The sequence below is a fragment of the Pan paniscus genome, chromosome 1 (assembly GCF_029289425.2).
Source record: "Pan paniscus chromosome 1, NHGRI_mPanPan1-v2.0_pri, whole genome shotgun sequence".
Taxonomy (NCBI): domain Eukaryota; kingdom Metazoa; phylum Chordata; class Mammalia; order Primates; family Hominidae; genus Pan; species Pan paniscus.
The window spans coordinates 2,485,001-2,510,683 of NC_073249.2; the positions used below are offsets into that span (position 1 = coordinate 2,485,001).

The 25,683-nt window shown below is 45.4% G+C and overlaps 1 protein-coding gene and 1 pseudogene across 3 annotated transcripts in view; one reads left to right on the top strand and one right to left on the bottom strand.

Annotated features, from left to right (window-relative positions):
* Positions 1 to 25,683, bottom strand: part of CNST (consortin, connexin sorting protein) — a 107,962-nt gene that overhangs the window by 27,159 nt on the left and 55,120 nt on the right. For all 3 annotated transcript variants that reach the window (XM_024929066.4, XM_034950189.3, XM_014343655.5), the window contains exons 3-8: positions 20,350 to 20,555; positions 10,063 to 10,093; positions 7,982 to 8,068; positions 7,401 to 7,515; positions 244 to 265; positions 1 to 73 (exon numbers count right to left, since the gene is read on the bottom strand). The exon at positions 1 to 73 is cut by the window's left edge and continues 24 nt beyond it. In XM_024929066.4, coding sequence (XP_024784834.1) covers positions 1 to 73; positions 244 to 265; positions 7,401 to 7,515; positions 7,982 to 8,068; positions 10,063 to 10,093; positions 20,350 to 20,555 — 534 coding nt within the window. The remainder of the gene's footprint in view (positions 74 to 243; positions 266 to 7,400; positions 7,516 to 7,981; positions 8,069 to 10,062; positions 10,094 to 20,349; positions 20,556 to 25,683) is intronic.
* Positions 4,952 to 5,463, top strand: LOC106634398 (suppressyn-like; annotated as a pseudogene).

Below are 25,683 nucleotides of genomic sequence, written 5' to 3' on the forward strand. Positions count from 1 at the left end.
CTTCCTTTGGATCTTCAGACACTAGTAACTGCATCGAGCATTTCCTTTCCTGGGACTTCTCCACAGCTGCTATCTAAAAAGTTTAAAACAAGAAAACCCAACTTTTGGGGAAACTGTTGCATTAAACTAGGAAGCTGAAAATAACTTGGGAAAGGTTTCTTCATTTTCCAAAATAGTCCATACAACAGACATATGACACAAACATTTTTCCTAGAAATATATTCAAAAGAAACAATCTCTTACCTTATGTTTGGATAAAAGAGGACTGTAGAAAAAAAGAAAGAAAAAAGAATTTTAAAAAAATTACAGCAGCAATACGCTTCCAAACAAATGTCACTGAAATGGCTATAAAAAAATACAGCTTCTCTGGATTCTAATATTAGCACAGAACATTTCCATGGCTGAAACATTACCACTGGCTCACATAGTTCAAAGTGCAGCTATATCATGTGTTTATCTCCTTAGATGGCCAATTGCTATTGGAAACCCCCAAAGAAGCAACAAATGCTATATTCCAGAAGAAGAAGAAAAAAAGAATGATAACCTTTTGCTAATAAAGATGATTTCACACACACATATTTAAAAAATTTCAGTTTATGTCATTTTAGTCTAAAATAGATTATGGTTGAAGATAATTTTGTTGGAATTCTCCATGGAAACAGATAACAAAAAGTATAAATATTAAATGTTAGGGAATACCCAAGATAACAGAATGTACATATCCATTAAAGGCACACACAAAAATGCTCATCGCCACTTTATTCATAATATTCACAAAACAAGAAACATCCTAAAAGTCTACTAATAATAGAATGAATAAATTGCTGCATAGTCATCCAAGAAATCTGTACTGCAATAAAACAGAGCAAACCACTGTTACATGCAACAACATGGAACAAGACATACTGATGGGTGCAAGAATCTAGACATAAAAATCTATATTCTGCATGATCCCATTTATATAAAATTACAGGACAGGCAAATATATTGTTATAGAGTCCAGATAGTGGTTACTATTGTGGGTGGGTATGAAGTTGGCAGGTGCATGAGGGAGCCTTCTGCAGGGCTGGAATGTTCCATATCTTGCACCTTGCTCAGAGTGGTAGTCACATAGACATATATGTCTATGCAAAAATTCATCAAGCTTGTACACTTTATGTGTAACTTGAAAATATTTTTAAATATTAAAAAATTTAAAAATGATATGGGGGGAATTATCCAAATTTTGAAGCATAAAGACACCATGCTCATGTCATGTTCAATAACTATTTGTTAGTGAGTTCTTTATCTGCTGTATGAGCTACACAACAATTACCTGGCACTGTCTCACTATTAACAAACAGAGCTTTAGTTTACTCTCCATGATTCTGAGAGAAAAGGAGAAAAAGTTATCCATAAAATGGAAAGTCTTTTAGCCTTTGTATTGAGAATTCATGTTCTAAATTCCAGAAATTTGCACTAGTTTAAACACTATTGTCTCCCTTTGTCTTCAGAAATCTGGATCTCTGAATAAGGAATTTTTTTTAAAAAAGTAAGTGCCTTATGATTATTATTAGTTTAAAAAATACAATTCCTTGATACAATTCAAGCAACTGAAAATTACCTGGTAAATGCAGCTTTTCTTCTGCAAGGTTTTGGTTAGATACTGTATTCTATTTGCTTTCTAGCATCAGACTACTCCTAAAAATGTTATGTTTTTACTACAACACATAAACATTAGCAAGTAGAATCGAAAGCCCTAATACACAATTCTGTCCATCTGAACTGCTCATCTCTTAACCAAAAAGATATCAAAATCAGAAGTTATATTTTTAAATATCTAATCAGAAGAATCTTTTGAACCTACATAAAGCTGACCTTTTACTGAGTTCAGTGTAAGAAACTCAGTAAAAACTGAGAAAGGAACGTAATAAATGAAAGATTCTCCCCGGGGCCTGAAAGCTTGGGGGGATGAATAACTCCTCCCTCCTCAGGCCCAGTCCCAAGGCGCAAGGCCACTTGTGCGACAAGTGCACATCAGCGAGATAGCAGAAGCAGGAAGAGGGCTGGTCGGAAGACACATATCCCTAAGGATGGAGAGATTGGCCACCCGGGTACCACATAGCAGTTACATCAGACAGGGACACTTCCTGTTTACAGGAGACCATAAAACCTCGGCCCCATCCTCATGTGGGGCTGACGCCATTTTAGGCCTCAGCCCATCTATACCCAGGTGCTCATTAAAACAGTGTGTTGCTCCACACCGCTTTGTGCTGTTGGTTGGTGCACTCTTGGGATTTGAACAAATACTAGAGCCTTGCACCTGGTGCTGAAACCCGGGCCCTTGCTCACAACCTCTGTACCTTATTCCTAAAACTGTCCACTCTCCTTCAATATGTTGATGATCTGCTCCTGTGTAGCCCCTCTCAAAAAGACTGCGATGCCCATGCTATCTGTCTTTTAAATTTCCTGGCAGAGTGGGGGTATCGGGTCTCCCCTAAGAAAGCACAAATAAGCACCCCCTCAGTCACCTACCTAGGCCTAGCTCTTACCCTGCAAACCCGAGGGCTCACAACCGACCGCATACCGCTCCTCCAGTTCCTCCCACCTCCACAAACTAAGCAAGAAATTCTCTCTTTTCTAGGACTAGCGGGATATTTTAGGCTCTGGGTTCCTTCCTTCGCTCTACTTGCCAAACCGTTATACTAAGCTACTAAAGGCCCTCTCCATAAGCCTTTAAACCCTGCACAGCCGATTACCCACCATTTCCGTCTGGTCCAGAAGGCTCTCACCTCAGCCCCCGTCCTCACTCTCCCAGACCTCACCAAACCTTTCTCCCTCTATCCCGACGAACGGCGTGGAGTTGCACTACATGTTCTAACCCAGTCTAAGGGACCCGCCCTCCAGATTGTTGCCTACCTCTCTAAACAGCTCACAACCACAGTTCTCGGACGGCTTGCCTGTCTCCAAGCACTGATGGCAGCTGCTGTCCTCACCCTTGGAAGCCTAAAACTATCTCTTCGTGCCAACCTAACAGTTTATTCAACCCATAACATCAAAGACATGCTAGCTCACTGCAGTGTACTAAGTCTCATGTCTGCCCCACGGCTCCTTCAACTGTATGCTCTATTCATAGAAACTCCCCAAATCACCGTGCTAACCAGCTCCCATTTAAACCTGGCCATGCTCTTACCTGAAGCCACTACCTCCCAAGACCCTGCACACTTCTGTGTGGACACCGTTCAAACCTTTCTTATACCTTTTCCAAACCTAACAGATCAACCCCTTCCAGATGCCTCATTTACTTGGTTTGTAGATGGCAGTTCCTTCCTACATCAAGGATGCCGACATGCTGGCTATGCTATAGTGTCACCCGCCCACACTATTGAAGCCAATCTGCTCCCTCTAGGAACCACCTCCCAAAAGGCTGAACTCATCACCCTCACTCGAGCTCTCACTCTAGCAGCTGGACAACAAATGAACATATATTCAGATTCTCGTTATGTGTTCCACATAGTGCACTCACACTTGTCCATCTGGAAAGAACGGGGTTTCCTAATTGCAAACAACACTCCTGTCATAAACGGCTCTCTCATCAGCAAGCTCCTTCAGGCTGCCCAGCTCCTGCAGAAAGCTGCCGTCATTCACTGCAGGGGCCACCAAACCCCAGACAATCCTATATGGGCTGGAAATGTGCTAGCAGATCAGGCGGCCAAACAAGTAGCCCTACAACCGTGCAAGGCCAGTTTCTGTCCCTGTCCTTATTCTTTCCTCTTTACTCCTCAGAAGAAAAGGAGGACTTCCAGGCCCAGAACCTCCAAAAGCAAGGACCATGGTACATCAAGGAAGGGCACTTCTCATTCTTCCTCATGCTCAAACAATGCCTATCCTCCAAAGCCTCCACAACTCTTTCCATGTCGGCTACAAACCTCTCTTGCAACTTCTCCGCCCTATTCTCACTTGTCCTCACCTTTCCAGCCGTGTTCGAGATATCACCCAGTCCTGCTGTATCTGCCACTCAGTGTCACCCCAGGGCTCCCTCTGGCCACCGCCTTTTTCTAACCACCAAGCCCAGGGCCAGGTACCTGGGCAAGATTGGCAGGTAGACTTCACTCACCTGATAAATGGCTCCCTTACCTTCTAGTCTTTGTCTGTACTTTCTCTGGGTGGGTAGAAGCATTCCGAACAACTTCAGAAGGTGCAAATGTTGTCATACAAACTCTCATCATGTATATAATTCCCCGTTTCACACTCCGTTGGGACATCCATCCAATCCAATAACAGGCCCACCTTTATCAGTCTCCACATCCTTAGGAATAAAATGGGTTCTCCATACACCTTACAGGCCTCAATCTTCAGGCAAACTTGAAAACATCAACTCTGTCCTTAAAGCTCAACTCACCAAGCTGGCTCTAGAAACCCGCCAGTCGTGGACGAGAAATCTCCCTTACACCCTCAAGAGACTCCGTGCAACACCAAAAGCACCCTCTTTTTATAGTCCCTTTGGAATCATGTATGGACGAACTTTTGTCTTAGGGCCTCCGCCATCACCAGACTCTGAGCCACTCGGGAATTACTTACCCTCCTTAATCCAGACATGGTCTTTCATTTGTAAAGCAGTGAATGAGGCCATGCCTCTCCCTGCCGACACCTCCTTGTCCGCTCAACATAACTGTCTTGCAGGCACAGACGCGTTTATTCGCCAACCTGATCCTCACAAAAGGCTACAACCAAAGTGGACAGGCCCCTACGCTGTGATACTTAGCACACCAACAGCATGAGAGTCCAAGGACTCCCCAGCTGGGTCCATCGTACCAGGGTCAAGCTCACCCCAAAGGCTACTTCTTCCTCCAAAACATTAACAGATAAGTAGTTGTCCAGGCCAATTTCTCCTACCAAGCTGAAATTAACCAAAAAATTTTCTTTTTCTTAAAACCAAAACACGAGGAAGACTAAACACGTGCTTCCAGAGATGGCCTGTATCTACCCAATCCGATGCTGTGCCTCACTTCCAACCAAAAGTCTTAATAGGGGAATATCTCTCACCACGATCCTTATACGGTCAGTAGCCGCCCTGCTGTCCACAGCAGCCCTTCAGAGCTGCTGTGAGTGTTATCAGTCTTTCCACCACAGAGGAAAGATGCAACAATCCTTCACTCACCATACTCATGTCAACAGTCCTTCACTCACCATAGTCACACAGAAAGATCCTATTGTGGAACCTTAGTCGAGGAATGTGCTGAATCAGGAAAGAGTTATTATAAAGCAAACAATCTAGGAGTATCTGGCAGTCTTAATGGGGCTACATGTCCAAAAGGGAAGCAGTGGCTTTGCTTCACCAAAATTGGACAATGGGGAGTAAACGCTCAAGTGCTCGAAGACAGAAAGAGAGAACAGATTATAGCCAAAGCAAAAGCCTCAAAACCAACAACTACCCCTGAAAATCACCCGTGGTATTTCCATCCCTTTATACAAAAACTATAAACAGACGTATCACTTCTCAAGCCAGAAAAAAATCTGTTTGTAGATGTAGGATAGGGCATCTGGCTTACCACGAATGTGTCCAATTGCTGGGTATGCAGGGGAGCCTGCAGGAGTGAACAGTGGCCGTGGCATGGGATAGACCTTCCCCCTTAATTACTAGCATTTCAAAACCCCAGCCTCACTTTGAATTCTCAGGAATGTCCGTCGACCTGGACACTTACCAACCCAGTAAGAGGGACGGCGTGCATATCCCGCAAGTGGACTGATAAAACCCATGGTGCCGTAGGTGAAAGCCCCTGTCACCAAACCCTAACAGTCAACGCTTCCACAGCCGAGTGGTGGCCAAGGTTACTCCCCAGAGCCTGGTCTCCTTCTAACTTCAGCTACCTCAATTGTGTCTTGTCAAAAAAGGCCTGGAACTGTACAAACACCACTAACTCTTCTGCCGCATACCCCTGCCTAAGTGCACTATGCGACAATCCTAGGAACACCAGCTGACGATGGACTGCCCCTGATGGATTCCTTTGGATATGGGGAACCCAGGCTTACTCACGGCTACCTTAGCACTAGCTTCCTACGCACAATTCAACCTGGATTCATTTTACTTCCAAAGCAGGCGGGCAACACCCTCGGAGTCCCTGCGTATGATAACCAGAGAAAAACAGTCCTTAAAGGCAGGAGAAAGCCAAAGACGGCGAGAGGACGAGTGGCCTCCGCAACGGATCATCGAATATTACGGTCCTGCCACCTGGGCTGAGGATGGCTCACGGGGTTATCGCACTCCCACATATATGCTAAATAGAATAATTAGACTACAGGCTGCTCTAGAGATAATCACTAACCAAACCGCCCCAGCGCTGGAAATGCTCGCGTGACAACAAAACCAAATGCACCCGGCAATTTATCAAAACAGGCTGGCTCTAGACTACTTTTTAGCAGAAGAGGGTGCGGTCTGTGGTAAGTTTAACATCTCCAATTGCTGTCTTAACACAGAGGATAACGGAAAAGCGGTTCTAGAAATCGCTTCAAACATCAGAAAAGTAGCCCATGTACCAGTCCAAACCTGGAAGGGATGGGACCCAACAAACCTTCTAGGAGGGTGGCTCTCTAATTTAGGAGGATTTAAAACGCTGGTAGGGACAGTAATCTTCATCACCGGGGTCCTCCTGTCTCTCCCCTGTGGTATCCCACTGATAATAAAAGCCATTAAAACTCTTGTTGAAACTACAGTTAACCGCCAGACAATCCAGACGATGCTCCTGCTACAACGACACGATGGATACCAACCCGTCTCTCAAGAATACGCCAAAATTAAGTTTTTTCTTTTTTTCCGAGGTGCCCACGCCACCCACGATGTCACGCCTGAAGTAGTTATTGAGAAAGTCGCCCCTTTTCCCTTTTTCTATAACCAAATAGACAGGAATGAAAGATTCTCCCCGGGGCCTGAAAGCTTGGGGGGATGAGTAACTCCTCCCTCCTCAGACCCAGTCCCGAGGCGCGAGGCCACTTGCACCAGCAGCGTGCGTCAGCGAGCAGCAGAAGCAGGAAGAGGGCTGGCCGGAAGACACGCACCACCGAGGATAGACAGAGAGGCCATCCAGGTACCACGTAGCGGTGACATCTGACAGGGACACTTCCTGTTTACAGGAGACTGTAAAACCCCTGCCCCGTCCTCACGTGGCGCTGACGCCATGTTAGGCCTCAGCCCGTCTGCACCCAGGCGCTCATTAAAACAGCGTGATGCTCCACAGCGCCTTGTGCTGTCTGTTGGCGCGCTCCCGGGGTTCCAACTGATATTAGAGCCTTGCAATAATTATATTATATCCATCTTAATTTCTCCAGTTGAAAACATTAAACAAAGAAATGGATACTCAATGCTATAATGCTTCTTCAATATTCTACTCCAACTCATTCTAACGAAATTCTGATATACTTACTCTTGATGTGTTGCACAAATTTTCGTAAGCCGTTCAAAATCTTCACCATTAAATCCCTTTTCTGAATTCCTTAGAGCCGTAACTGTATGTGGTTGCACAGTTTTCCATTTTGTTTCTAAATTTAAAGTATTTGTTAGTCACTGGCTCTTACAAAACATATTTAGGAGCAAAAAAACAAACAAAAAAACAGTTAAGTAGCACCACTCATATAGATTTGCATGCAAAATTATCTTTTCAAACAACCCAACAGTTAGAAATAACTAACTTATTACTTTTCAATATAAGTAAATATCATCCTAGAGACTAAATTAGCCAGTAGGGCATGAAATGTGATTAGGAAAAATGAAAATAGTTGCAAGTATTCTTTTCTTGGCATTGATATGAAGAGCAAAATACAAAGAAAAAAGTCTTCTCACAATATAATAGACTTGTGGTAAAAATGTTACTTTCTTTGCAACATTAACTTGTCTATGGAAACATCTATTTTCTGATTTATAAAACCAGGTCAAATATGTTAATTTTGTAGATAGTGACTTGTTGGATTACTGCTAATTCCACATTCCATGTTGGTCTGTACTTACCCCACTGTTCTTGAATGGCAGAAAGATTTGCGAGCAATTGCTCATGATACAATCGTTCTAGCTGAATGAATTTCATTGCTTTCTCATCTGAATAGAACATTTAAGGAAAATAGAAATCCACACTATTTACATTATTCCCATATTTGAAGAACAATGTCCTATAGATGTTGAGAAATTTGCAGCTTACTAAAACATGAGAGGACTCTAAATATTTTTAAATTTAAACATATCTAAAGTAATGTTTCTCTCTCTTTTTTTTTTTTCCTTGAGATGGAATCTTGCTCTGTAGTCAAGGCTGGAGTGCAGTGGGGCAATCTCAGCTCACTACAACCTCCACCTCCCGGGTTCAAGCGATTCTCCTGCCTCAGCCTCCCAGGTAGCTGAGACTACAGGCGCCCACCACTGCGCCTGGCTAATTTTTTTGTATTTTTAGTAGAGACGGGGTTTCACCATGTGAGCCAGGCTCGTCTCGAACTCCTCACCTCGTGATCTGCCTGCCTCGGCCTCCCAAAGTGCTGGGATTACAGGCATGAGTCACTGCGTCCAGCTTTTTTTTGAGACACAGTCTCCCTCTGTCACCCAGGCTGGAGTGCAGTGGTGCCACCTTGACTTATTGCAACCTCCCCCTCCTGGATTCAAGTGATTCTCCTGCCTCAGCCTCCAGAGTAGCTGGGATTACAGGCATGCACCATCATGCCCGGCTACTTTTTGTATTTTTGTCAAGATGGGGTTTCACCACGTTGGCCAGGCTGGTTTTGAACTCCTGACCTCAAGCGATCTGCCTGCCTCAGCCTCCCAAATTGCTGGGATTACAGGTGTGAGCCACTGCGCCCAGCCTAGTAATGTTTCTTGGTTTTGAAGTAGGTAAATTTTAATGTGGCATATTATGCAATAGCTACTTGGATTCCACACTATCGGCAAACAGAAACTGAAAGAAGGTTTTAATGCTCAAGGAATGTCTGCTTGCAGAGTCAACTAAAAGTAATTTAAGGAAACAGGACCACATGGAATCCTGGAATCTACATGTTTCCCTTTTTAATTTCTCTCCTTACTTTCTGTCAAAGAACTATGTGACTCTTTGGTCAAGTGTTTCTGTTTCAAGTCACCTTGATCCTTATTATTTCCCACTGAATGCTTTTCTCCCACAAGACCAAAGGATCACATGCCTAAACAATGACAGGGCAAAAACTTATATGGGTCTTTTGTAAACACTCAATTAACTTGCCACAGTGATTTCCATTATTATCACGTGATTCTACTTCTTTGTAAATGATCCTGTGAGCTTTCGCCTTCTCATTTGTATCACACAGATCTGCATCTTGTGAGGTCAGGATACACTGTCCAACTGCCTACCTTCCTCTGGGCAATGCTCTAAATGCTGACCCAGAAAAAAGGAAGAGAAAAACTCACTGTTTAGCTTTTTGTCTTCATGATCACTCAGAAGTTCTCTCTCTCTCGCTTGCTACCAAGCTAGCTTTGAGATTTACTGCTTTTGGTCAAAACACACTCTTCCGCTAATGCCTTCTTCCAGCTGGTTGTCTTCTTGCCTGCCCTATGTCTTAAAATGGGGGTCCCTTACTGCATTATCCAAGGGGAAGGCAAGACTGGGCTGTCTAGTCCAGGACCAATTAAAACGACAGATACGACGAGATTCACCACCACAGGGGCGGCAATGTCCCGGGTCCCAGGTCTGTGGCGCACGTCGCCCAGCTCAGAAAGGCAAAGGCTAAAGAACATGCGGCTAAACCGGGTTAAATGTACACTGCTGAGTGTTCTGTACAGAAAAATAGTTAAAATAATACAAATTTTCCTTCAAAAACTAAATACAAATACGTATTTTAGTAAAATTAAGGCCTATTTATGAAGGTAAACTTTGGATGGTTCTAGGAAATTTTGTGAAGAGACAGAAATTTCCTACATTTTGCTTTCTGAGGTGGTTACACGGGTACATACAACTGTCAAAACCACCGAAACCATATGATCTGTACATTCTATTACATGTAAAATGTACTTCAATTAAAAAAAATGAATGGTTCTCTAAGAGTTCTAAAAATTTCTTCCTGTAATTAAGAAAAGGATACAGTCCTCCTCCTGGAAATAGGATTCTGCTATCTGTTAAAAACAAAGAAAACACAGAGAAAATTAAATTAACACTTGGATGAGAAGATAAATTTGAAACAAATTAAGATCTTGAAATTCCAAATGTTTTTGATATCAAATTAAGAAAACTCTTTTTTTAAACTACATTCAACAGTTCAGAAGAAATCTGACTGTAGGCACAGGATGCAATTCTGAAGTTACTCATCTCAAGCAAAGCAGAGACGTTCTTTGGTGTTTATACATCATTCCTCCTACTCTACTTCAAGTCAAAGGAGATTTCCCTGATTCATTAGAGTTTAGGACTCTAAAGAATGAGAAAAATGTTAGACACTTACAAAAATAGAACACAAATGAAAAAATGATTGTTTATTGTAAATTAAAAGTAGAAATATTCCTTTCAAATGCTGTGAAGCAAACATAAATAAATAATTAATAAAAAGAAAAAGCAGAAATATGTCAAGTCACCTGAGTGGTTTCACAAACCACCGGCTGAGGACCTCACAGGACACTGACTTTTTGGTCTGGTCTGATACTTAACAAAAGGCCAGGCTGAGCACTAACAGTTGATTAATGTTGTTTAGAATATGTACAAAGTGCTACACGTGGTAAAGAACACTAGATAAAGAGATCCAAGACTCAGGAGCTGGTCTCAGTTCAGGCTTGTCAGTTATCAGATTCATTCTAAGACATCTTTACATTTAAAGATTCTTTGATTCTAAAAACTGTGGGATATTTTTAGATCTTTATTTAGATATGACATTTATGAACAGATCACTAAAACTAAAAATATTCACTGAAATATTGCATAAACTCTGTATTTTTAAAACAGTTTCCAGCCGGGCATGGTGGCTCACGCCTGTAATCCCAGCGCTTTGGGAGGCTGAGGCGGGTGGATCATCTGAGGTCAAGGGTTCAAGACCAGCCTGACCAACACGGTGAAACCCCATCTCTACTAAAAATACAAAAATTAGCCAGGCATGGTGTGTCATGCCTGTAATCCCAGTTACTCTGGAGGCTGAGGCAGAAGAATTGCTTGAACCTGGGAGGCAGAGGTTGCAGTGAGCTGAGATCATGCCATTGCACTCCAGCCTGGGCAACAAGAGCAAAACTCTGTCTCAAAAACAAAACAAAACAAAACAAAACAAAAAAAACACCAAAAAACAGTTTCCACAGATTGTCTCTAGTAAAAAAAGGTATAACCTTTATACATCACTATCTCCATTTTCCAGGTAAATTGACAATGCAAAGAGTAATAAAGTACTTGTCAAACCTATAAGCTAGCAATAAAAAGGAATGGATTTTCCCAAATCCCCCAGGGGAAACAGCATACTTTTAAAGAAAAATACTTGCCTAGTTTAAATCCTACAAATGTGACATTTTTTCCATGAGCCATGTAGATGACTGACTCAATCATCTCTATAAATGATTAGTTTTCAGTTAATATAAAGTTTGATTCCATATTTATGTTATATTAAAGATTTTGCAAGGGACAAACTGATTTTTAAGAATCTGGTTATCTTTTACCAGCTTATTGTTCAAATAATATGTTTTAAAAGTAGTATGAACCAAGTCAAACTGCCAATCTTCAATCATTTCTTTAGCTTACAAAATGAGAATTTCATATAATGGTGTAACCAGCAGTGTGCTAATATTTAACAGTTGTCTCCAGAGTGTTGGGGAGAGCCCCAACTTGCAGTGTTTGCTCATTTCAGTGGTGTCAATACTCCCACCATGGCCGATGTCAAGCTACCAACGTGATGGACGTCAGTAAACATGGTTCTCATATGTCAGTACTAGCAGGTTCCAGCATACTAGGGGGTTACACCTAATTGAAATCAATGATGACATTTCAACTGCAGAGCCGGGCATGGCAGCTCATGCCTATAATCCCAGCACTTTGAGAGACCGAAGCAGGCAGATAATTTGAGTTCAGGAGTTCGACACCAGCTTGGCCAACATGGTGAAATACTGTCTACTAAAAACACAAAAATTAGCTGGGTGTGGTGGCGTGCACCTGTATTCCCAGCTACTTGGGAGGCTGAGGCAGAAGAATCACTTGAACCTGGGAGGTAGAGGTTGCAGTGAGCCGAAATTGTGCCACTGCATTCCAGCCTGGGTGACAGTGTGAAACTCTGTCTCAAAAAAACAAAGAAAAAAAAAATTTCAAGTACAAACTTCCAGTGAAAACATCTATGGTATTGCACAGTTTCCTTTCTATATATGGTATTTTTTTTTATGGTATGAGATATAGTTTCAGGTTGCCCATTAAAATAAAATGTCTGGCTCTTCAAAGCCATTTTTCCTGCCTTTTTGCATTTGTGCAAAATTGGCACATGGTTACTTATAAATAGCTCTTATTTGAGGAGTTTTGATGGGGTCCATAACTATTATGTAACCAGATTTCCTGGCACTGCAGAAATTAGCTTGCAGGCTTCTGTAGCAGTTCTAATACCATAAAGTAACTATGCAGAGAAGGTTATAAAACCCAGTGCCTCAAAAGTAAAAGACATTTCCAGGTAAAAAGTCATCTTGAGAAATAAATATACAAAGTATTTCCCCTTTAAAAATCTCCCCCTTGCAAGTCTAGCAGGAAGAGAAGATGTGACTTTTTTTTAAAGCATATTTCTAAATCTGAAAGCTAGCCCAGTGGAGCAGAAAGAACATGGGGTTGGAGGTGAATGGCCTGTGTTTTAGTCCAAGCCCTGCCACTTACCAGCTGTGTAGCCCTGGACACATCATTTCACATCTCAAGCCTCAACTTTCTTATCTTAAAACAGGGACAGTAATACCTGCAGCTGTATAAAACAAGGCTGCCATAAGGATTGAAAGAGAGATTGTGTTTGCTGCCCAGGTACAGGAAGCAAATGAAAATAAATAAATAAATACAAATAAAAAAACAGAGAGACTATGTATCTAGCATAATGCCCAGCACACTACAGTAAGTGCTTAAAATGGTTTTTGAGTCTGATTTGGAATGAATTGCAAGATGCTGAGTGGAATCATGTGAAAAAGTTGAAAACTGCTGGGAAGGCAACAGGTGTAAGGTGATCCTGGTTATCCTTTTACCAATCAGGAACCCTCTAAAAAAAGACACTGTGAAGGGCCATGGCCTCAATCTTTGTGTCCCCCTCACAAATTCATATGTTGAAACCGAGTTCCCAGGGGATAGTGTGAAGAAGGGGGTATCTGAGAGGTGATTAGGTCACGGGGGCTCTGCCCTCATGAATGGGATTAGTGCCCTTACAAAAGAGGCCCAAGGGAGGGCCCGATTTTCTATATGAAAACCTGCCAAGCATATGACTTCAGTTAAACATTTAAAGCTAATCTGTAGTCATATTAACTAAGTCAGTGTAAAAAAGACCACTCATACCTAAGAACAAGAACTTTAAAACAGAACTTTTAAGAGTTCCACGAGCTCAAAATACAAGTATATGTTGTCGTATTTCCATTGGCCTTTAGCACATATTATTCTATATATTATATATCACTTTTTAAATCACAATTTTCCTAAAATTAGTTCTCACACTCGAATACCTTATTTCTGTTAATGGTCCTACAGTCATCTCTGATTTCTCCTTTATTCTCTTTTTACAATTGTGATGGTTAATACTGAGTGTCAACGTGATTGGATTGAAGGATACAAAGTATTGATCCTGGGTGTGTCTGTGAGGGTGTTGCCAAAAGAGATCAACATTTGAGTCAGTGGGCTGGGAAAGGCAGACCCCCTTTTAAACTGGTGGGCACCATCTAATCAGCTGCCAGGCAATATAAAGCAGGCAGAAAAACATGAAAAAGAGAGATGGGCCTAGCCTCCCAGCCCACATCTTTCTCGCGTGGTGGATGTTTCCTGCCCTCGACCATCAGACTCCAAATTCTTCAGTTTTGGGACTTAGCCCGGCTCTCCTTGCTCCTCAGCTTGCAGACAGCCTATTGTGGGACTTTGTGATCGTGCGAGTTAATACTTAATAAACTCCCCTTTATATATATAAATATACATAGGATATATATAAATATCCCATGAGTTCTGTCCCTCTAAGAGAACCCTGACTAATACAACAATCTATACCAAGTCCTAGTTATTCTTCCTTCCAAAGATCTCAAATCCATCCCTCTCCATTTCCACTGTCACCACTTTAGCCTAGATGCTTTCATTACCTTATGCCTGAATTATGTCTTCTTTTAGTTCTTATTTTCATCCAAATTTTACTTGTCTATGCTTTAAGGAGTCAAATACTTCTACAAACAGGAAAATGATAGAAAAGCCTCTCCCCAGACTCTTGTGATCCACTCGAAACAGGACTGGTTACCCTCTCCTTCCTGGCATACAGCTGTCATCTTAAAATCTCCCTTTGCTTAGATTCCCTTCACCTCTGTCCTGAGTAGGATTCCCAGTTTCCTGTATCTCACACCTTCCTGTTTCTTGGTTTACTCCCTTGTTTTGCTGGAGCACATCACCTAGTGGCTTCCTGAGAAGGAGTCGATAGGAGATACCAGAGGACCTGAAGTGGGAACATCCTGGGTATATCTGAGGAGCTGTCAGAAGGCCAGTGAACCTGGAAAGGAGTGAGTTAAGGAAAATTTTAGCAATGAAGATCCAGGAGGCTAACAGGACCAGATCATGTAGGGCCTTGTAGGCCACGGTAAGGATTTTGGCTTTTATTCTAAATGAGAAGGGAAGCCATCGGAGGGCTCTGCACAGTGGAGTGACAAGATCTGACTTATGTTTTATCTGCATCACAGTGACTGTCATGCAGAGAGAAAGCACTAAGTGGAAGGGAGAGTGAAGGCAGAAAAGTCTCTGTAGTGAGAAATTTATTACAAGAATCTGGGTGAGATTTGATGGTGTCCTGTACGGAAATGGTAGCAGTGAAAGAGGTAAGAAGTTCTGGGTATATTTTGAAGTAGATCTGCAGGACTTGCTGTTGGATTGGATTTGGATGCAGGGAAAAGTAAATAAAGTATGACTTCAAGGCATTTGGTCTCAGCAACTACAGGGATGAAGTTGGCATTTAACAAGAGAGGTAAGACTAGGAAAGCAGCAGATACAGGAGAAAATCAAAGTTTCATTTTGTACATCTTAAGTTTGAAATGCCCATGAGACATCTTGAGTTGCTGGATAGTTAAGTCTGGAGTTCAGAAAAGAAATAGGACAGGCCGGGCACAGTGGCTCACACCTGTAATCCCAGCACTTTGGGAGGCTGAGGTGGACGGACCACCTGAGGTCAGGAGTTTGAGACCAGCCTGGCCAACATGATGAAACCCCGTCTCTGCTAAAAATATAAAAATTAGCCAGGTGTGGTGGCACGTGCCTGTAATCCCAGCTACTTGTGGGGCTGAGACAGGAGAATCACTTGAACTCGGGAGGCGGAGGTTGTAGTGAGCCAAGATTGTGCCACTGCACTCCAGCCTGGGTGACACAGTGAGACTCCGTCTCAAAAAAAAAAAAAAAAAAAAAAAGGACAAACCTACAGGATTGGATGAAAACACCAGGGAAGTGAATTCAGAATGAGAAGAGATTCAAGAACTGAACTCTGATGCATCCCAGTGTTTAAAAATTAGGGCTGGGTGCAGTGGCTCATGCCTGAAATCCCAACACTTTGGGACACCAAGGTGGGAGGATCACTTGAGGCCAGGAATTCGAGACCAGCCTGGGCAACATGGTGAAACCCCGTCTCTACAAAAAAATAAAAAAATTAGCTGGGCACGGTGGCATGCGCCTGCAGTCCCAGCCACTTGAGAAGCTGAGGCAGGAAGACTACTTGAACCCGTGAGGTGGAGGCTGCAGTGAGCCGTGATGATGCCACTGCACTCCAGCCTGGTGACAGAGTGGGAAAAAAAAAAAGGAAAATATGGGAACTCAGAAAATGAGCCAGAGAAGGCATGGCCAAGTGATGTAAGAGGTAAAAGCCAAGAAAAGAGCTCCCAAAAGGCAAATAAACAAAACGCTTCAAAACAGAGTATGTGATCAACTTGACGTTTCCAATAGCTCCAGTGAGATGAAAACTGAGGTCTGACCACCGGATTTAACAACATGTAAATCACTGGTGACTTTTACAGTGCAATTTTGGGGGAGTGGTGGGAACAAAAACCAGATTAGAATCAGTTCAAGAGAGAATTGGGTATGGAATGTTACCTAAGTAAATTCTTGCCCAGAATGTTTAACCTGAATCAAATCTTAAAGAAATAATTAGGCCGGGCGCAGTGGCTCACACCTGTAATCCCAGCACTTTGGGAGGCCGAGGCGGGCGGATCGTGAAGTCAAGAGATCGAGACCCTCCTGGCCAACATGGTGAAACCTTGTCTCTACTAAAAATACAAAAATTAGCTGGGCGTGGTGGCACGGGCCTGTAGTCCCAGCTACTCAGGAGGCTGAGGCAGGAGAATTGCTTGAACCTGGGAGGTGGAGGTTACAGTGGGCCAAGATCACGCCACTGCACTCCAGCCTGGGTGACAGAGCAAGACCCCATCTCAAAAAAAAAAAAAAAAAAAAAGAAAGAAATAATTAGACAAATCCTGATTATGGGACATTCTACATGAATTCTTAGACTGTTCATAAATGTCAGTGTGAAAGACAGAAAGGGGCGGAGAAAGACTGATACAGATAGAAAAGCTGGGAGCATTCTGGATTACAGGAGACTAAAGAATACTGACAGTTGAATGCAATATGCCATCCTGCACTGAATCCTGCACTGGGGGAAAACAGTTGCACAGAACATTTGTGGAACTACTTGGGGGAAATTTGAATATGGATTGTATATTAAATAATTTTATTGCATCAGTGACTCATTTCTTGGGGTTGATAATGGCCTTGTATGTTATGTAGGAGAGTATCCTTCTTCTTGGGAGATTTATGTACAAATATTTAGGGGTGAAGTGTCATAATGCAAATTACTTTCAAGTGTTTCAATGGAAAAAATACGCGTGTGTGCACGAGAGAGAGCAAGAGCAAAAAGGCCAGGCGTGGTGGCTCACGCCTGTAATCCCAGCACTTTGGGAGGTCGAGGCGAGTGGATCACCTGAGATCAGGAGTTAAAGACCAGCCCGGGCAACATGGTGAAACTCCATCTCTACTAAAAATACAAAAATTAGCTGGGCGCAGTGGCACATGCCTATAGCCCCAGCTAAAAAACAGAGCAAAAATTTGATAAAAATGTCAACAACTGGCAAATCTAGGTGAAATATACCATGTGATGTGCTGGGAATTACTAAAATGAATAAAATATACCTCCATCCCTCCCTGATTTGTGTGTCCCTTGGGAGGTGACAGGATATTCTGTCTTCTTGGGCTGAGGAGGCAGCCATCAACCGAATCTTGTCACCCTGACGTCTCAGCTTTCTAATGGCATCAGTATTTCTTTGCTGATCCCCAGCCTTGATTTCCAATGAGCAATCTCTGAATTAGTGACAGTAGGAATAGAGTTTAAATGTTTAATATTTCTTTGGCTTTTACTGTACGTCAAACATATGTTAAGTGCTTTTACATGCATTATCCCATTTAATCCTCTATTACTTTACAACAGGAGAAACCAAAAGCCACTTAGCTTGTGGTAGGGCCAAAGCCCATACTTTTAAACCACCACCGCATTCTCTAACCTTCTTTCCCAGGAGAGAAAAGATTGCCGTGCAATCCACTGTTCAAATGCAGTGAAAGCTGAGTGATTAGAAAGCTGCCTTGGTGTTGGTGCTACTCAGCAATGGTGAGTTCGTGACAGCTTAGAGGCCAGGAGTATACATTTCCTCAAAGGCATTCTTCAAGTTCGTAAAGGAGATAATACAAATTTGTAAAAGTATACATTTTCCTGAATTGGGACAAAACCTATTGAACTTTCTGTTTGTCTATTTTTAGACGGGGTCTTCCTCTGTTACCCAGGCTGGAGTGCAGTGATGGAATCACGGCTCATTGCAGCCTCAAACTCCTGGGCTCATGCAATCCTCCCACCTTAGCGGCCTGAGTAGCTGGGATTACAGGCGCACGACACCGTGCCTGGCTACATTTTTTTTTTTTCGTAGAGACAAGGTTTCATGATGTTGCCTAGGCTAGTCTTGAACTCCTGGGCTCAAGCAATCTGCCTGCCTCAACCTCCCAGAGTGCTGCATTACAGGTATGAGCTACCGCGCCTGGCCCTATTTTCCCTTTTTTTTTGAGACAGAGTCTCACTCTGTCACCCAGGCTGGAGTGCAGTGGTGCGATCTCCGCCCACTGCAACCTCCGCCTCCTGGGTTCAAGCAATTCTTCTGCCTCAGCCTCTCGAGTAGCTGGGACTACAGGCGCGTGCCACCATGCCTGGTTAATTATTTTTTGTGTGTATATTTTTAGAAGAGATGAGGTTTCACTGTGTTGGCCAGGCTGGTCTTGAACTTCTGACCTCACATGATCCACCCACCTCGGCCTCCCAAAGTGCTGGGATTATAGGTATAAGCCACTGTGCCCGGCCTACTTTACTTTTTATCCCATTTTCTGTTTGCCCTGAGAATACTCTTGTCTCTGATCCTAATGTAACATCATATCTGTTTTTGTTACATTAGGATTAGAGACAAATTCTGTTTAGAAATAACTCCAAGAACAGTTTTTCTATTTTATTTTTACATTGACAATTAGTCAAATTTGCTTCAGCCTCAAAGAGCATGTTTATGTAAAACTGGGCACTTGCAGCCAGCTGCACTATTTTTTTTTCTAAATGGGTTAAAAATTAAAAATTATTCACTTCTCATTACAAAAGTAAATCACTTTCTCCATTCCCATGTACCAGTTATTTTCATTTTATGTAAAAATAAAATGCAGGCTGGGTGCAGCGGCTTGCGCCTGTTAATCCTAGCACTTTGGAAGGCCGAGGCGGGTGGATCACTTGAGGTCAGGAGTTTGAAACCAGCCTGGTGAAACCCCATCTCTACTAAAATACAAAAATTAGCCAGGCGTGGTGGTGTGTGCCTGTAATCCCAGCTACTCAGGAGGCTGAGGCAGGAGAATGGCTTGAATCTGGGAGGTGGAGATTACAGTGAGCTGAGATCATGCCGCTGCACTCCAGCCTGGGCAACAGAGTGAGACTCTGTCTCTAAATAAATAAATAAATAAATAAATAAATACAATAAAAAATAAAAAATAAAATGCAGCTCAAATATCTTAATTTCTTCTGAATTAGCTCTTATGTAAAAAAAAAAGCTTCCTCACCACCGGCCTAAAGGCTCCCCAGTCTCCAGGCTCTCCATCCTCTAACATCTACACCCTCCCAATCCTCAAAAGAGTTCTTCTTCTAAAATGCAAATGTGATTCAGGCACTCTTAGAATTAAAAATTCCCAGTCCCTAAAAATAAAGTCTCAATGTCACCAGCTATTCAATCTCACCTCCTCTTTTAACATCTTCATCTCCAATAATATCCCAGCCACGGCTTTCACAGGCTGATCTCTTCCTGGACCAGCTCATTCTGTTAACCCACTGAGCGCCTAATAAGCCTGGAAAACCCAGCTCAAGAGTCGCCTTCTGTTCCCAAGTGTCCACAGGGCAGAAGTAATCACTCATTTTGTGCTGCTGAATCTTTAACATATGTTTACTCTAACACTGAACACAAAATTCCACACTCACTCATTGATAGAACCGTTGCTCCTGTTCTGCAGGGGCTCTCTTACGGGCATATTCTGCCAAGTAATCTCTGTTTACCCATGTCCAGCAGGGTCTTTGGCGCCTGGTAGATGCTTATCAAACTCTTACACAGCTTAATCACTGATTTAAAAAGTGAACCACTGTTTAAACTATGGATTATCCAAGGCCAAGATGTGGCCATCAATTAGTAATATGCCAAATATCCCACAAGGGTCACCCTCCCCCGGGCTCACCAGTGATGAGTGGGACACAATCAATTACAGAGATTGCATTTTATTTTTTATTTTTATATTTATTTATGTATTTAGAGACAGGTTCTCTCACTCTGTCTCCCAGGCTGGAGTGCAGTGGTGCAATGTCAGCTCAATGCAACCTTTGCCTCCCAGGCTTGAGTGATCGTACCACCTCGGCCTCCCAAGTAGCTGGGACTACAGGTGTGCACCACCATGCCCAGCTAATTTTTGTATATTTTGTAGAGATACGGTTTCGCCATGTTGCCCAGGCTGGTCTTGAACTCCTGAGCTCAAGCCATCCACCCACCTCAGCCTCCCAAAATGCTGGGATTACAGGCATGAGCCACTGCGCCCAGCCAAGACAGCATTTTAGATCATTCCAAACACTGCTAGGAGAATTTTCATGAGGCTGAAAGTGAAGGGTTTACCAGAGTACCTGATGAAGGCAAAGGGGAAGTGCTCTTGAATCCAACTGCTCAACTTCACCTCGTATAAGTGAAAACAGAGACTGCAGAACAAGCTTCGGCGCCTCTGGCTGCTCATTAGCATTTACTTCAGCAGCTTCTTCATCACCAACAGCATATGTGACTGCACTTAGTACTTTTTCTTGCATTAAAGGTGCAGTATCTCCTGAAAAAAGTCCTTTAAGAAGTAAAGAAAATGCCTATGTTAGGATCAATTCCCATGATGGTGTAACAGATTAAAACAATTACATATAGTTTGATGCCCTGGCTTGCCCAAACTAAAACAGACCTGAACAGGAAGGTAAATGTGTTTATCATACGAAACCACTAAAGAAGTTGAGTCTTTCTGATTAAACTCTGTCTGATAACATCAGAAATACTTCTAGATGCTAGGAGAGTAGCAGGAATTCAGATGCCAGAGCTAATGGCTAGTCAAATGTTTTTCCTAATAAAAAGAAGTAAGACAAACTTCTCAAAAATCACTAATAAATAAATGCTTAACTAACAGCTACTGAAATACACCAAATTTTAAACACTGTTATAAATTATAACTTCACCCTTCACTGAAATCTCAGTGTCAGTTTTAATATTCATGTTCAAATTTAATAGACTATCTGCCTATGTGCATACCTTTGGCTAGATTGCCTCGGAAAGGATCTTCTTCAGTAATACCGTGTGTATGCACGACTGAAGCCGTCCTCCCTGTAGAGTGTGCCCAGAGCCCATCGTGTGTATGCACGACTGAAGCCGTCCTCCCTGTAGTGTGCCCAGAGCCCATCGTGTGTATGCACGACTGAAGCCGTCCTCCCTGTAGTGTTCCTAGAGCCCATCGTGTGTACGCATGACTGAAGCCGTCCTCCCTGTAGTGTTCCCAGAGCCCATCGTGTGTATGTACGACTGAAGCTGTCCTCCCTGTAGAGTGTGCCCAGAGCCCATCGTGTGTATGCACGACTGAAGCCGTCCTCCCTGTAGAGTGTGCCCAGAGCCCATCGTGTGTATGCACGACTGAAGCCGTCCTCCCTGTAGAGTGTTCCCAGAGCCCATCGTGTGTACGCACCACTGAAGCCGTCCTCCCTGTAGAGTGTGCCCAGAGCCCATCGTGTGTACGCACGACTGAAGCCGTCCTCCCTGTAGAGTGTGCCCAGAGCCCATCGTGTGTATGCACGACTGAAGCCGTCCTCCCTGTAGAGTGTGCCCAGAGCCCATCGTGTGTATGCACGACTGAAGCCGTCCTCTCTGTAGAGTGTTCCCACAGCCCATCGTGTGTATGCACGACTGAAGCCGTCCTCCCTGTAGAGTGTGCCCAGAGCCCATCGTGTGTACGCACGACTGAAGCCGTCCTCCCTGTAGAGTGTGCCCAGAGCCCATCGTGTGTATGCACGACTGAAGCCGTCCTCCCTGTAGAGTGTGCCCAGAGCCCATCGTGTGTATGCACGACTGAAGCCGTCCTCCCTGTAGAGTGTGCCCAGAGCCCATCGTGTGTATGCACGACTGAAGCCGTCCTCCCTGTAGTGTGCCCAGAGCCCATCGTGTGTATGTACGACTGAAGCCGCCCTCCCTGTAGAGTGTGCCCAGAGCCCATCGTGTGTATGCACGACTGAAGCCGTCCTCCCTGTAGAGTGTGCCCAGAGCCCATCGTGTGTACGCACGACTGAAGCCGTCCTCCCTGTAGAGTGTGCCCAGAGCCCATCGTGTGTACGCACGACTGAAGCCGTCCTCCCTGTAGAGTGTGCCCAGAGCCCACCGTGTGTATGCACGACTGAAGCCGTCCTCCCTGTAGTGTGTGCCCAGAGCCCACCGTGTGTACGCACGACTGAAGCCGTCCTCCCTGTAGAGTGTTCCCAGAGCCCACAGTGTGTATGCACGACTGAAGCCGTCCTCCCTGTCGAGTGTTCCCAGAGCCCATCGTGTGTATGCACGACTGAAGCCGTCCTCCCTGTCGAGTGTTCCCAGAGCCCATAGTGTGTATGTACGACTGAAGCCGTCCTCCCTGTAGAGTGTGCCCAGAGCCCATTGTGTGTATGCACGACTGAAGCCGTCCTCCCTGTAGTGTGCCCAGAGCCCATCGTGTGTATGTACGACTGAAGCCGTCCTCCCTGTAGAGTGTGCCCAGAGCCCATCGTGTGTACGCACGACTGAAGCCGTCCTCCCTGTAGTGTTCCCAGAGCCCATAGTGTGTACGCACGACTGAAGCCGTCCTCACTGTAGAGTGTGCCCAGAGCCCATCGTGTGTATGCACCATGACTGAAGCCGTCCTCCCTGTAGAGTGTGCCCAGAGCCCATCGTGTGTATGCACGACTGAAGCCGTCCTCCCTGTAGAGTGTGCCCAGAGCCCATCGTGTGTATGTACGACTGAAGCCGTCCTCTCTGTAGAGTGTGCCCAGAGCCCATCGTGTGTATGCACCATGACTGAAGCCGTCCTCCCTGTAGAGTGTGCCCAGAGCCCATCGTGTGTATGCACGACTGAAGCCGTCCTCCCTGTAGAGTGTGCCCAGAGCCCATCGTGTGTATGCACGACTGAAGCCGTCCTCTCTGTAGAGTGTTCCCAGAGCCCATCGTGTGTATGCACGACTGAAGCCGTCCTCCCTGTAGAGTGTGCCCAGAGCCCATCGTGTGTATGCACGACTGAAGCCGTCCTCTCTGTAGAGTGTTCCCACAGCCCATCGTGTGTATGCACGACTGAAGCCGTCCTCCCTGTAGAGTGTGCCCAGAGCCCATCGTGTGTACGCACGACTGAAGCCGTCCTCCCTGTAGAGTGTGCCCAGAGCCCATCGTGTGTATGCACGACTGAAGCCGTCCTCCCTGTAGAGTGTGCCCAGAGCCCATCGTGTGTATGCACGACTGAAGCCGTCCTCCCTGTAGAGTGTGCCCAGAGCCCATCGTGTGTATGCACGACTGAAGCCGTCCTCCCTGTAGTGTGCCCAGAGCCCATCGTGTGTATGTACGACTGAAGCCGCCCTCCCTGTAGAGTGTGCCCAGAGCCCATCGTGTGTATGCACGACTGAAGCCGTCCTCCCTGTAGAGTGTGCCCAGAGCCCATCGTGTGTACGCACGACTGAAGCCGTCCTCCCTGTAGAGTGTGCCCAGAGCCCATCGTGTGTACGCACGACTGAAGCCGTCCTCCCTGTAGAGTGTGCCCAGAGCCCACCGTGTGTATGCACGACTGAAGCCGTCCTCCCTGTAGTGTGTGCCCAGAGCCCACCGTGTGTACGCACGACTGAAGCCGTCCTCCCTGTAGAGTGTTCCCAGAGCCCACAGTGTGTATGCACGACTGAAGCCGTCCTCCCTGTCGAGTGTTCCCAGAGCCCATCGTGTGTATGCACGACTGAAGCCGTCCTCCCTGTCGAGTGTTCCCAGAGCCCATAGTGTGTATGTACGACTGAAGCCGTCCTCCCTGTAGAGTGTGCCCAGAGCCCATTGTGTGTATGCACGACTGAAGCCGTCCTCCCTGTAGTGTGCCCAGAGCCCATCGTGTGTATGTACGACTGAAGCCGTCCTCCCTGTAGAGTGTGCCCAGAGCCCATCGTGTGTACGCACGACTGAAGCCGTCCTCCCTGTAGTGTTCCCAGAGCCCATAGTGTGTACGCACGACTGAAGCCGTCCTCACTGTAGAGTGTGCCCAGAGCCCATCGTGTGTATGCACCATGACTGAAGCCGTCCTCCCTGTAGAGTGTGCCCAGAGCCCATCGTGTGTATGCACGACTGAAGCCGTCCTCCCTGTAGAGTGTGCCCAGAGCCCATCGTGTGTATGTACGACTGAAGCCGTCCTCTCTGTAGAGTGTGCCCAGAGCCCATCGTGTGTATGCACCATGACTGAAGCCGTCCTCCCTGTAGAGTGTGCCCAGAGCCCATCGTGTGTATGCACGACTGAAGCCGTCCTCCCTGTAGAGTGTGCCCAGAGCCCATCGTGTGTATGCACGACTGAAGCCGTCCTCTCTGTAGAGTGTTCCCAGAGCCCATCGTGTGTATGCACGACTGAAGCCGTCCTCCCTGTAGTGTTCCCAGAGCCCATCATGTGTACGCACGACTGAAGCCATCCTCCCTGTAGAGTGTGCCCAGAGCCCATCGTGTGTATGCACGACTGAAGCCGTCCTCCCTGTAGAGTGTTCCCAGAGCCCATCGTGTGTATGCATGACTGAAGCCGTCCTCTCTGTAGAGTGTGCCCAGAGCCCATCGTGTGTATGCACGACTGAAGCCGTCCTCTCTGTAGAGTGTGCCCAGAGCCCATCGTGTGTACGTACGACTGAAGCCGTCCTCCCTGTAGAGTGTGCCCAGAGCCCACTGTGTGTATGTACGACTGAAGCCGTCCTCCCTGTAGTGTTCCCAGAGCCCATCGTGTGTATGCACGACTGAAGCCGTCCTCTCTGTAGAGTGTGCCCAGAGCCCATCGTGTGTATGTACGACTGAAGCCGTCCTCTCTGTAGAGTGTGCCCAGAGCCCATCGTGTGTATGCACCATGACTGAAGCCGTCCTCCCTGTAGAGTGTGCCCAGAGCCCATCGTGTGTATGCACGACTGAAGCCGTCCTCCCTGTAGAGTGTGCCCAGAGCCCATCGTGTGTATGTACGACTGAAGCCGTCCTCTCTGTAGAGTGTGCCCAGAGCCCATCGTGTGTATGCACCATGACTGAAGCCGTCCTCCCTGTAGAGTGTGCCCAGAGCCCATCGTGTGTATGCACGACTGAAGCCGTCCTCCCTGTAGAGTGTGCCCAGAGCCCATCGTGTGTATGTACGACTGAAGCCGTCCTCTCTGTAGAGTGTGCCCAGAGCCCATCATGTGTATGCACCATGACTGAAGCCGTCCTCCCTGTAGAGTGTGCCCAGAGCCCATCGTGTGTATGCACGACTGAAGCCGTCCTCCCTGTAGAGTGTGCCCAGAGCCCATCGTGTGTATGCACCATGACTGAAGCCATCCTCCCTGTAGAGTGTTCCCAGAGCCCATAGTGTGTACGCACGACTGAAGTCGTCCTCCCTGTAGTGTGCCCAGAGCCCATCGTGTGTATGTACGACTGAAGCCGTCCTCCCTGTAGAGTGTGCCCAGAGCCCATCGTGTGTATGCACGACTGAAGCCGTCCTCCCTGTAGAGTGTGCCCAGAGCCCATCGTGTGTACGCACGACTGAAGCCGTCCTCCCTGTAGAGTGTGCCCAGAGCTCATCGTGTGTACGCACGACTGAAGCCGTCCTCCCTGTAGAGTGTTCCCAGAGCCCATAGTGTGTACGCACGACTGAAGCCGTCCTCCCTGTAGAGTGTGCCCAGAGCCCATTGTGTGTATGCACGACTGAAGCCGTCCTCCCTGTAGTGTGCCCA